The sequence below is a fragment of the Plectropomus leopardus genome, chromosome 5, assembly GCF_008729295.1.
Source record: "Plectropomus leopardus isolate mb chromosome 5, YSFRI_Pleo_2.0, whole genome shotgun sequence".
NCBI lineage: Eukaryota > Metazoa > Chordata > Actinopteri > Perciformes > Serranidae > Plectropomus > Plectropomus leopardus.
Window position 1 is genome coordinate 16151026 of NC_056467.1, and position 13847 is coordinate 16164872.

At 38.2% G+C, this 13847-nt stretch overlaps 2 protein-coding genes across 2 annotated transcripts; one reads left to right on the plus strand and one right to left on the minus strand.

The window, feature by feature from the left end:
- Positions 1-1373: 1373 nt before the first annotated feature.
- Positions 1374-4928, minus strand: cryba1a (crystallin, beta A1a). The gene is made up of 6 exons (XM_042487084.1): positions 4874-4928; positions 4040-4106; positions 3762-3880; positions 3452-3593; positions 3068-3210; positions 1374-1831 (listed from the first exon to the last, which is right to left on the minus strand). The coding sequence occupies exons 2-6, from the start codon at positions 4076-4078 to the stop codon at positions 1684-1686; spliced, it is 591 nt and encodes a 196-aa protein (XP_042343018.1). The 5' UTR covers positions 4079-4106; positions 4874-4928; the 3' UTR covers positions 1374-1683.
- A 4414-nt stretch (positions 4929-9342) lies between these two features.
- On the plus strand, positions 9343-12410 carry crybb1l3 (crystallin, beta B1, like 3). The gene is given in 7 exon segments (XM_042487124.1): positions 9343-9408; positions 9522-9552; positions 9555-9639; positions 10331-10356; positions 10359-10462; positions 10926-11068; positions 12242-12410. Coding segments are annotated over 7 exon segments (624 nt in total).
- The last annotated feature ends 1437 nt before the right edge of the window (positions 12411-13847 follow it).

Genomic DNA, 13847 nt, shown 5'->3' on the forward strand with positions numbered 1-13847 from the left:
AACTTCTTGTTACAAAGTCAAGGGAAATTTTAAATTAAGAAAATTAAAATGATTAATAAATAAAAATGGCTCCCTGAGGTTATACAAAGTAAAAGTTCCTCCCATGCGAACACTTTTTTGCACCTTTTAATAAGTTAGCTGTATAGGTGATCATCAAAATTAAATAATACAGATAATTGGCAAAATGCCAAATATAGTGTTGTCTTTCCCTGGTTTTAAAGATTGCATTAAGGAAGATTGATGTCATTTTCTGAATTTACCAGACTGTTCTAGCTGTTCTGTTACTTGCTTTACCCACCTCATCATATCCACATTACTGATAAATATTATACAAAACTCTAATTGTGTAAATATTTTGTAAAAGCAACATATGTCAACCCTACAATACTGCTGCAAAAATGATTTTAGATATTTCATCAAATGTATTGTGAAATTGAGTTTCTCCATATTGCCCAGCCCTAATATGACACTGTTAATAGTTTAATATCCTTCTGGCTTTTTGGCATACATTCAGTGTCATAAGTAGTCATTTCTAGCATCCCTATTTATTTTTCTTTATTGCAATATATGTTTACTTTCCTGCACATTTTTTAGCATTTATAAAAACAATCAAAAAACTTCTTTCTTTCCCTTTATACATCTACTACCTGACATATTCTGCTCTACAGTATGTTCAGTAGACTTAACTTGTGTAATGCTAAATTGTTATTACTGTATGTTAATACAGGTTGTTAAGATATGTTCAATGTAACATGTGGGAGCTATGTATTAGTGGGAAATATACTGCTGATTAGATGTAACTGGGTGTCAGATTTGCTGTGTGTATGAGTTATGACACAAACTTCTGAAATGTTTCCTGTTTTTTTTAAGTAAGAGCAGGAACTCAGGCAGTTTTCATGTTGGTCAAGAACATGATTAACCCTTTTCACTCACTGACACTTGAAACCCACTATATCTATATCTATATCTATATACATATATATATTTTTAGTTTCTTATGAATGTTCTGATTATGATGTTTTTTTTAATCAATTAATTTTTTTGAATAATTTGTTCTTAAATACATTTTAACTATTTTGTCCTGTTGTGGTATGTCCTGTAAAAATAATTATTCTTGTTCACACTGCTCATTTTTAGAGCAAGCGTCATGTGATCTTGTGAGCCCCTTTTTGTATTTAAGTAATAAGTAAAGAGGCCTTTGTGTGTTCTGCAACATAAAATTTCCCTCAAACACAGAATGAAAATGAATCACCACTGAGCACCATGGGGGTTAGCAGCAGACTCTTGTGTTTCTGTTTATTTTATGTTGCCCATTCCTTCTTCACTGATCACTGTTGCACCATCTTTACCCACAGATATGAGGAGCATTGTGATATCTGCATCCTGCCGCCATGAGGCTTTTAACTGCCTCCTCGTCTCTCCTCAGTGGGGCGTCAGTCAGGGGCTTTTCTTCAGTGACTGTTTTTTCTTTACATCATTTCTCTTTATTCTCAGTTGGCAACAGAACAAAACAAAAGTGCGGTAAACATCTTGATTGTGAAGCACCGGCAGAGTGTCAGCCTTATTTCACTAAAGGCTGACAGAGCTGGCTAAAGCTTGGAATGACTGGGTGAAGGGAGGAGAAGGGGGAGGAGGAGCTGGAGGAGGTAAAGAGTGAGAGGCTGGGAGGGGCAGCTGCAGGTCTCATTGCTGGATTCGACGCAGCGACTGCACCTGGAAGGACTGAGCATGGGAGCCCCACTCTCTGTAATGTTTGTACTCGCCGCCATGACGGTCACACTCCATGATGTACTGGTAACCACGGTAACCAGGAAACTGGTAGCACACCCAGCTGGAGGCAGCAGGAAGGAAGGGTGGAGGAGGAAAGGAAAGCAGTGATTAATAATTGATTAATATTTTATTATCACACTTTAAAACAATGTGAGAAGAAGGAAGCAGTTAAATACTAAAGGCCTTTTGTCTTAATGAGCATATCACTCACTCCATTCAAACAAAGTACAATATAAAATACAGCTTTCACTGATGTTTACAAAGTGTTTGGTGCATGCACGTGTGTATCTACATATGTGAAATATGTTTATTATGTATGTATATGCACATATGTGTACATATATATGCGTGTGTGTGTGCGCGCGTGTATGCTTGTATGTATATAAATGTGTTTGTGTGTATACATGTTATAAATGAGGTTAATGAATTAATTAACTGATGAATACCTAAGACAGCGTAGGAAATGATAAAGAAATAATATGTTTATATTTCCTCCTACTCCTTTTTGAACACATAAGATTGAATTGTTTATTAGAATCTATTCAGTGACTGTGTATAGGTTATCATCCATTTCTGTTATTGCCATTTTGTCCCTTTTTTTGTTATTGTTTTGTTTGTTTTATATGCTTTAAATAAATATCTATCAAATCAAATCAAATCAAAACTAGAGTGACAACATTAGGATAGGTTAGTCTTTTTAAATTGATGCATTTTGACAAGACATATGTCTACATACGTTAGAGTTGATTACAATGAGAAAATGGGAAGCATGCTCTTTGAAAAATCTGATTATATTTGTTATATTTCATTAAACTAAAGAAGTTAATCTTCTATATATTACAAGCTTCTTCGTATGAAATAATTATAACATATATTAAATATCAGTAACATCAAATATCCTCAAATTATCCCCCTTGACTCTTAATTTAAAAGAGAAAAAATACTGCAGTTTTGCGTGTAGTTTGCGGTGTTATTGTATACCAAACAGAAGCCATTGCCAAACTGCTATGGGTACGATCAATCTCCAACACAGTACAGTCTCTCTGATTAATTATTTTCAAATGTATGAATAAAAAGTAGAAAATTACAATACGAAACAAGTGTCATATAGGTTGCATCACTGTAAACTGTTATAGCTTTTGTAAAGTGTCAGAAAATGTCATAAAAAAGTCAGTGTGCACTTTTCCTGTGCGTCCCTCAGTCCTATGCTGGCTCCTTTAAATGACACTCAGTGGTTCATTCACACGTCAGATGCCCGTAAAGTGCAATTCATTTGAGTGCAGATGTTGAGACTTACGAGCCACTCTGAACTTGCATAGATCCAATCTCGTTGTTGCCCCAGCCCATGGCCTGCAGAGAGGGGTAGTCATCATTTATCTCCCACTGGCGTCCCATGAAGTTCTCCTTCTCGAACAAAACCATCTTGGACTCCTTGTGGTTCTGCATACACAGGATGCAAGACAGGAAATGTTATTTACCATTTTCATTTAATTTGCATCCAAATTCTTCAAGCACCAAAGATCACCATCTAGTTTTAACTGTAACAAGCAGCTGGCGTGAGTGACTGTAGGCTTGTCACACAGAAAACCAGTTTGATGAGTCAAATTTAGTGTTTTTTTTCTTTTTTTAATGGAGACAAGTCAGACAGAGGAGAGACAGAAGCCATTGAAGTGAGACTCACAGCAGAGCAGATGGGGCGGAAGGACATCATCCTCTCAATGTGGTAGGCGTTGCTGCCGCTCCATGACTCCCAGTGAGGATACTCTCCTCTCTCCAACACAAACTGCTGTCCACAGAAGCTGGAGTGCTCATATCCTGCCCAGCTGTCCCCAGCAAGCACACAGACACAAGTATACAACATGCACGACCATTTGGACAGTTGTAAAACAGACTGTTACCAGAGCTGCTAAAGTTGCTAAGTACGAATGTATGGACAGATCTGTTTGCTGTAGGTGATTTCTTCCTGTGTGAAAGATCTTTGTTTGACTTACGCTCCACACTCCACCTTCAGGGAGCGGATGTTGTCAACGCCACACTCCATGATGTTCTGGCAGGCTGAGGTAAACTCCAGACGCTTCCCCTGGAAGTTCTCCTGGTCATAAACTGTGATCTGTAGCGGACACAAATGCATACATGTAGTATGCACATGCCGAATGCACACACTGATGTGTGTACAGACACACACACATCATTGATGTCATCAGGCATGAAATTAAATAAGAATGTAATCTGCTTTTGTTAATGGTCCGTGGCGAGACATCACACTCACCTTCCATGGTCCCAGTGGGTTGGGATTATTCAGAGCCATGCTACTGTGTGTTTCAGTGATGGTTTACCTTCAATGTAGAGAACAGGGAGAGTCAAACGTACAGTACTATAATATCCAATCCGATCCAAATTTATTTAAAAAGTACATTTAAAAAATCGTTGATGAAAGTGCTGTACAATCCAAAAATAGCAAATGAATTAACAAGAATAGAAATAAAAACAACACATATGATTGGAAAAAATAACTTAAAATAAAAACACAAGACTAAATAAACAATGCAGTAGGAACAAAAGATCAGCCTTAAAGACAAAAGCTGTCTTAAAAAAGCTACAAAAGCTATATAAAAGCTGCACTCAAAAGCCAGTTAAAAGCCAGAGACTAAAAAGGCATTTTAAGATTTAAAAACAGGTATTGTAGGGGCCAACCTAACAGCTTGTTCCAGAGATTACAGGAAAACAAACAGTTCAAACACCACCTGACACCCCCTCCACACAAACTAGAATGTGTGTTATTGAGCTAATGTTTATTATCATTTGTCTGTGTCTAATCTTGACCTATATGAACAAACACATCCAATATCACATGCCATCTGTTTTTATGTGGCACCATTCTTGAAGCTGACTATATGCTCACAAATGATGATGTAGCTGTTGGTGTTGGCACAAGGTATTTTGTTCTCCCGGTGTTTGGTCAGTGTGTGTGTATGCATGTCTGACCTCAGTCTATACATTCATGTGACTCAGCAGAAACAACAAAGACAAAAGACACAGAAATGTAAAGTCACAATGGTCTGCAAAGGTCTATAGGCTGAATGGATCGAGATGGAGGGCTTACCTGACAGGCCCCAAAGAATAGCAGTGCAGTGCTCACAGGGGGCTCCACAAAAACGATGTCCTGACCCCAGAGTAAACGGACCTATTTATACATGCTGGTGCTGAAAAGCAGCTGGGCCTGTGGGTCAGGGCAGGAGTCAGCACATTGCTGCTCCAGTCATTGTTCAGCACTGAGCTGTCAGGCTTTAGTTTGCTGTAGGGGGACTGGATGGAGGGCACCATGCCCAGTGCAGATAAGTGCAAGTTGCAAATGATCTATGACCAATGGGCTGGACCATGTCCTGGCACGGCCTGGTCCAGGAAACAGATCATCACAGATGTGGATGGTCTTGCCAGTGACTGTGGTGAAAAAGTAAAAACACAAAGTGTTCAAGTGCTAAGCACAAAACAGAAATGTCAGACTACGCACAGAACATTTTAACTTTCTTGGTCATTTCATGTAAATTCTGGGTTAAAAAACATGACTCAAAATGATAAAGGTGTCTAATTAATAAAAGCTGGATTTTTATTTTAATAAAATACTTACTGAGTTCTTTGCGCGCTGCATCGTGCTCCGTCTCCAATCTGCACGCCATGTCCATCTCGACTGACCCCACATCTCTGCTCCTGTCACCTTTTCATTCCCTCCTGTATACACACATGCTCAGTCATGCACACACACAATCATGGACAGAGAAAGGCACACAAAGGCCTGTTCATGCAGTCACACATACATTCAGAGCATACAAAGGAGCTCACACGCTTAGCCTACATATCCGTTTAGAGACAGTAACAATTGGCCTTGTAGTCAGTTTACAACTTTAAATCTTACTTTGTCATTTGATATTATGTTGTTTTTTTATTGTGGTAAAAGTAAGTAATAATTAAAATCAGCTACTTAAGCCTTAACATGGTGCAAAAGTACATTTTCATTACATGTCATATTGTCTTAACTCTCAACTCTAAACTCTAAACTCATGGTGGCTTTGACAAAAACTCCAATATTACATTTAGATTGTTTATATACATTATTAAGGTCTACATACAGTGTACCCTTAAAGCTGTAGTTGATAACTTTTATTTAAAAAACAAAACAAAAATACATTTGTCATATTAGCAACTGTGACTATCACCTGACAGTAGTACATAAGAAAGACAAGATGTTAAATAAAAAAAATCCTCTCTCTGCTCCTTGCTCTCCTAATGGCATTTGCAAGAATCCATTGCAACTGAACGAAAACAACAGATCAGAGCCGAGGAGTCTCTAACACAGTTGTCAATTATGTCAATCACTGTGCATGATCTGTGGTCAAACTGCCAAACTAAGCAGCACTGATCAAATATGATAAGATTCTTTTACTGCATTGTCCTTTTCTCACATTAAATGTTTTCATACATTCATGACCAAATTGGATACACTTGAGCCAAAAACAAAGCTCTGCCCATCAGCTAGACAAGTTTCTCATTTTACAGAAAAGTGGTGCACTAAGATATGTTCCCTAAAACATTTGAGGCAAGAAATGGGCAATGCAGTAGCAGAACCTTAATTCTTATTCGATCAGCCCTGCTTAGTTTGACAGTTTGAACAAAGTTCATGAGCTGTGATTGACAAGAGTGACAGCTGCGTTAGAAATTCCCCACCTCTGACTGAGTGTTTTTCATTCAGATGCGAGCTAGCTAATGTCATCAGAAGCACAAGGAGGAGAAACATAATTTTTTTCACAGACTGTCTCCTGTACTTTCAGAATATAATGACAGTTTTGGTAAATATAAGACACATATGAAGCTGATCTGTTTTCTGAGCTCAACAAACAGCATGTGAGTGTATGAGAGCTTGAGTCAAACATTGATGTAGATGTTTTTTTTCTTTTAAAATGGTTAAGCAAAGTGATATTTTCGTCACACCCAGACAGGTTATGAGAGATATGATTTTCTGCCAGGTTACTTCATATATGCTCTAAGCTTGCAATACCAATATAAATATTGTTGTCACTATAAATGCAGCACGCCTTGCAAAGGTGAAGATTAAATAAGGATACATATGCCTTAGAAACACATCTAAATCCTGGTCTTTAAAAGAGTAAGTGTTAAATACCCCATAGACCTGCAGGAAGGGGTGCATGTCAGTGGTCACAAAGCATCAGCTCTGTGCAAAGCCCCTTATAATATGTTATCAACTAAAATTGAGCAGTAAGGGCAGATTATTCTGAATCAGAGTAAAACAGATCTAGTTGTGTCTCTGTTCTACATCTAATGTCTACTCTAAAATGAAGAAATGAATGAATAATGAATAAAATAAATAAAAAAATAAATGAATAAATGTCTTAAAAGGCTCAAATATCAAAAGTGCCCATATTGTCTTTGGATTTTGTAAATCAAAAGATGACATTTCCTGTGGGTTCTTTTTCTATGCTCTAATAATTCCTTTTCTAAATACACACTACAAATATTTGCCCACAGACAATTCACCGCTGTCTAAAGGCTGCATCAAAATCATTAAATTGACATCAGGAGGGAATCACAGTGTTTCAGTATAACATCTGTCATCTTGCAGTTAGTTTTACATTATTATGGATCTTTCACAGGTGTGAAAGATCTATGAGAAAATATTGACACATATACCATGTAAAATCACATAAAGCTGCAGACAAAATTTGAATATTTGCCTATAGAAAGTGAAAATACATTTGATATATCTGTGGCCTTTTGGTCACGTGAGGTCATTTTCTCTGCGTGAATGAATGCATATGTGCATACGACATGCGTGTGTAGGTGGAGTATATGTGCATGTATGGATACAGCATGTCCAGCAGTATAATAAGCAAAAGAGCATCCGACGCTCGCCTGCCCAAACAATAGAGAGATGGATGCCGCTCCTGCAGTCAGCACATTACACACACAGGGCTCAAAGGCTTGGGCCGGCTTCACCAAGGATCAAGAGAAAGAAAGAGAATATGGAGGTGAAAGACAAACAGATCAGAGAAAAATGAGATAATGACAGCAGGGGAGGTGAAGGAAAATGAGAAAAGAATTTAGAAAGAAAGCGAGGAACAAAACATGAGAGCGGTGACTGCAAAAGTAACTGTAACTGTCTGTGTGCGTGTTTGCATGTGACTGCGTGTGTGCATGCATGCATGCGTGAGTGTGTGTGTGTGTGTGTGTGTGTGTGTATAGAAGAGCAAACTTTCTGCTGATGGCAGTGACTGTCCCCGGTCCCCCACAATGGTGCTGGACAACAAAACAGGCAGCCGAGTCAGCACGACTTGCCTACAGATAAGCAGCGTGACCTTTGACCGCGCACCGTGCTTCAGAGAGCTCACAGCCAATGAGAAGTGAGAATCCAGCCTCTATAGACTCAGACTGGATGTGAATGTATATATATATCCCCACGAAGAACGCCTGCGTCCATCACTTTCTCCAAAGGTCGGTCCGTTTCAGCCTGCAATTGTAAGTTTCCATTCTGATATTAAGGGGATATTTGGGGGAATACTGTGGTTTTCCTGTCTGCTCGCTCTTTGGCCTGAAAGGACCAAGGATTGGCTCTTCTCTTAGACTTTAACTTTGGACTGAGTAAATGGAATATTAACAGAAAATGTTTAAATGCTGCTCATGTTCAGTTATCCGTAAAATATGGATTTTGGACAGATTAGTGCTTATTGGCAGGTTAATAAGCATCCTCTCATAGAAAGGACAAAAATGTAGGTCATGTGATGTGAATTTTACAGTGAGATACCACTCTGAGGGAAAAAGTTGACATGGTATGAACATGGCACGGACTAAAGACAAGCATTGAAAGGAGTTCAGTGGTACTCCACTTTTTCTCGCCATACAAAAAAAGAAGAAAAAAAAGAAAACATTGTTTTGGTTTCCTGTCAATATTGGAGGGGACACATATCGACCGAGGACGTCCTCCACTAGAAAATATTAAGCATCAAACACTTAGTTTCCTCTGTTGTAGTGACTATTACTCACCAGCTTGTGCCTTGTCTGCATCAATTTAAGGTGCAAAAAGCTTCGATTATGGCACAGTAAAAGTCCTCTGCTACTTTCATGTTTTAATGGGGTATGACAAATGCAAATTCTTTCTTATGCATTGAATGTATATTATTGCAGAAATCTGCCTCCTCTCTTTTTTTCAAGTTTAAATCGAGTGAAAAGCATTGAGGTTGATGTTTTAGAAAAGAAAAGTAGTCCAAAAGAAATAAATATGCTTTTCTCACTATGTTTTAACCTTGGAGAGCAGCTTAGCACCTCTTAAAATCTTGTTTTCTAACTTCTCTCCTTCTCACCTCACCTGCAGTAAGTACTCCAGGGTCTTTCAGTGTACTGTGAAATCATCATAGTACACACACCTGCAACTTTACACACCACTGTGGGTGTACATGCTGTATTCCAGTTGTCAAGAAACAGTTATTATGCTCATCATAGGCCCACAAGTGAAATATGTTTAAATTGCTTACTGACTTTGTGGTTCTTTCTCCAGATTTGATCATGTCTCACTCAGGTGCTCAAGGTAGCATTGGCAGCCATTCTGCCATTGGGCTGCGCAATTCCAAGGTAATTCTACTGTTGTTTTTTTTTTTTTAAGTAAACTACTCCTAATAACTAAGCCTAAAATAAGGCATTGAACATATTTTACCTCAGAAATAAATGCATGTTCTCTCTTTCAGATATCCCTCTATGAATTTGAGAACTTCCAAGGCCCAGGATGGACCTGTTCGGCGAGTGCCGTAACCTGTGCGAGAAGGGTTTCGAGAAAATTGGCTCCATCAGGGTAGAGTGTGGACCGTAAGTCAGCGTCACTTCAGTCACTTCAGTCACTCAGTCACTTCAGTCACTTCAGTCATATACTAATTTCAGCTTATTCTGATGTATTTCTTATTTATTTCAGCTAATATTCTTATTCAATTTTTATTTATTTCAACTAATATTCTCAAAATTCTTATTTATTTTGAAATATATACTTGTTTAATTCTTATTTATTTTAACCAGTATTCTTAATCATTCTTAGTTCTTTCATCTATATTCTTTATTAATTCTTATTTATTTCAACTGATATTCTTATTTACTAATTATCACTTTTAAAAATATACCTGCATTTAATTGTGTTTTTCATCTAATATTCTTATTTAATTCTTATTTATACAATTCTTGCATTTATAATCACTTGTACACCCTATTTTGGGGAAAATATTCGTATATATTTCCACTGTGGTTATGTAGTATGATGCACACAGTAATACATAGTTGCATTTAGCAGCCAAGTCACATTTTTTACTTCTTATTTTCCCTTTTTCTTATAATTTCTCTATGCATATAGCTTATATAAGAACAGTTGTTATGTAACCCACTTTTCCCACATGGATCAATTAAGTATTTCCAATGCGATTCTGATTTTGAAATCACCACACCTGCCATCCAACTATGTTTTACAACACTGTATAAAGCAAAATATGTTTCTATCTTTCTGTCTATGCAGTTGGGTGGGTTTCGAGCAGCAGAACATGACCGTGAGATGTTCATGCTGGAGAAGGGAGAGTATCCCCGCTGGGACACCTGGTCCAACAGTTACAGGTGTGACCGCATGATGTCGGTCAGGCCCGTCAAAATGGTAAGTTGGGACCAGGCTGTGGGATACTTTCTATTGTGTCCATTGCAGCTGCAAGTGCTGATTTTTTTCAGTGCTGTCTGGCTATATTTGCACCTCTCATCCATCCTCTATTGGTACGAGAGAAAGTGCTTTTTATGGATGCAGTTATATGTGTATTTATAGGCTCATTCCACTTCCAGTATTTTTGGATTAAAGCTTTTTTAACTGACATTTTTGGTGTCACTATGTTCCAATATGACAACATTCAGACTGAAAGACAAACACAAGTATTCAGTGTTTTCCCCCCAGAGGTTTAGCCCTGGCTTCTAAAACAACATTTCTGTTCGAAATCATAACCACACAACAATATTGCAATCATGCATACTTTTGTACTTCACCTAACCTTGTGAGACATTTCCAGACAACATCTGTATGAAAGGTGGCTCATAGTTACTCATTTTAAAGTAATGTGTGTCTCCTATAGGATCCCCAGGACCACAAGATTTGCCTGTTTGAATGTCCAAACTTCGAGGGTCGTAAGATGGAGGTGTGTGATGAGGATATCCCCAGCTTGTGGTCCTACGGCTTCCAGGACCGTGTTGCCAGCATCCAGGTCACCGGAGGAACGTAAGTCCTTTCAGCTTCTCTGACCTCTAATTAGTCTACCAACTAGACAGAAACAACCTCCAGAAACAACAAATAGAGAGGAAAAGACTTAAGACTTGGGAAAAATTTTAGTATTTTAAAGTGTCACAACAACATCTATCCAGCAACAGAGATAAATTTCGGCACCGTCTATGCTTCACTAGCATAATTATGTTAGTGGAGAGAGCACCCCTCCAGGATGTTGTCAGTCATAACAGTTAATGAATATTCAACCATTACCTGTGAATTATGCACAAACTTGCAATTTTCTCTAATCACAGCAACTCTTCCACACCTTCTCTCCAATCATCAAAGCATAACGACACCAAACTCAACAACAACAAAAAAATGCTGAAGATAGTGCAAAGCAATACTCTGGGGCAACAGATCATGCAGCGTTGCGGTTGAACACCAATAAAAATCATCGAACGACAAACACTTTTCTTCCACAAAACAAACCCTGAGAATGACTGAAAACCTGCTGACAACATACAAGACACATCACCATTACAGATACTGTTAGCTTTCATATCTATTGCATGTGCTGAAACAATCAAGGAGGGTAAAATTAATATGCATGGTGTGTGGTAAAATTAAACTAGTATAAATCATTAAATAAGAATAATACAGTGTTATTTTCACTAAAGGAAGTTGCCTTAGATATTAACTACAAATATATCTATCTATCTATCTATCTATCTATCTATCTATCTATCTATTTATTAATTAATATAACTTTAAATTTCATTGCAAAAAAAGGATAAAAACATGTATTCGTGTATATAGGTTTAACCCTTTGAAATTTGATTCCTTCTTTTTTTAGATTCCTTTCAAAAACATAGGAAGAGGGCAATAAGCAACAAAAGAAGAAATGACCCCAAATTAGCAAAAATTACCTAAAGATTAGCAAAAAAAAAAAGAAAAAGAAGGTTAAAAAACTAAAGATACTAATTTCTCAAAACTTGTGAAACTTGTGAAGTCTAATGGTTTAAGTAATTGTGAAAATCATCTGAAAGCAGCACAAGAAAACAGGTCTCAAATGGTTAAAAAACAGTAAGAAGGAGAGGCGAGAATGTCCATCAGATCAACCAGATGTGAGCCAACATCAGCAGATTTTTGTGGTTCACACGAGTTTCTCTCTACTTCCTCACACAGCTGGGTGGGTTACCAGTACCCTGGCTACCGTGGCTACCAGTACGTGTTTGAAATTGGCCCTTACAAGCACTGGAACGACTGGGGAGCCCACCACCCCCAGATCCAGTCCATCCGCAGAGTGAGGGACATGCAGACACACCGCAGAGGCTGCTTCGAGCTGACTGCATAGAGAGGAGTCCAGCAGACTGTGGGCTAAAAGGAGGGAATGGCGAAGGGGTCAGGCTTGCCATGCTGCTAACCATCCCTTGGAAATTCTTCAACAGCCACCTCGCCACACACAAGCTGATGGCTTTTGAATATTGTTAAGCTTTCACTGGTAGGATTTTTGGGAGTTATGTATCATCATAACTGATTGTCACAGACTTCCAGAGCAACTGTAACACCGGTAAAAGCTGTAGCAATGCTCTCTGTCTACAGACCTCATAGAAAGATTATAAAAGGGGGATTAAAGGGGATTAGTTGATAGTTTGTGTTTATTAGTTTGTTTCAATGCTATTATAACCCTTTTATTTTATTTTTATCTACTTGCCTACGTGTTTCTAACTGACATGATGCCATAAGCCTGTTCACAAAAGTGCTCTCCCTCTCCTGGGATCCATAGATTTGAGAGAGCAAAGGGATAAATAATCATATCACTCCTCATGAAGTACTACCATGGACAGCTCTCAGCTCTGCACATGCCTTGCAGTGAGTTTGCCGAGCAGAGGGAGGCACTATCTCCTCGTCTCAAAGCAAAAGGCTTGCTCAAGTGATGGGAAGAGGGTACCGACCGGTCTGTGATTAACAAGAGAAAGGTGGCTGTGCAGGGTTGTGTTTTTGCAGACGTTAACATCTCTTGGCCGGCCTGTTTAGCTCATTGATGGGGCTGTCCGGAAGATTTGCATTTTACACTTTCTCAGGGATGCTGGCATCTGGAAGCAACTTTCCAATGAAGAAAAATGAAATAAAAATATTATAAAGCTGAAAGATAGTCTCCATCTTTGTTTTCCTACCTTTTTGTATTTTCTTCATTTCTTTATGACCCAGATGTCATTTAAATTTTCACTCAACAATAATTTTATCAACAAAGACCCAAAGGGATTATGTGTAAAGTCTGCACCCAACTCCACAGTGTCTTGACTCTAAAGAGTGTAACAGCACCTTTGAGGTCACTGTTTTAACTTTACTGTTTTGATTCATTCTCACTGCTCACATCCACCTTTTATTCATAAGAAAATTAATTAATTAATAAAAATAAAATTTAAAAAACTATGGTAAACCCACTGTTCAGTACTATAAACTTTCAACCCCTGTGCCTCTGCATTATAGGCCCATTTAGTAATCCATCCTTGTTTATCCTCATTAAGACCAAAGGTTATTATTCTGCCCCCATGTGGCCGAAAAAGAGATTAACGTCAGTTTAATAGAAAAAAAAAGGACGTGATGATATCTCACCTGTTGAGCTGTACAGTGCTAAAGAACCAAAATTCGAGAAGATAATTTATTTTAGCTGTATACACAGCATGAACCTTCAACAAGTAGGACTGGTTACAAAGAAGAGAAGAAGTCCTTTCACAGCTCCCTGCAAACTGATTTAACACCCCTCCCTTTTCACGCAGTGGTAACA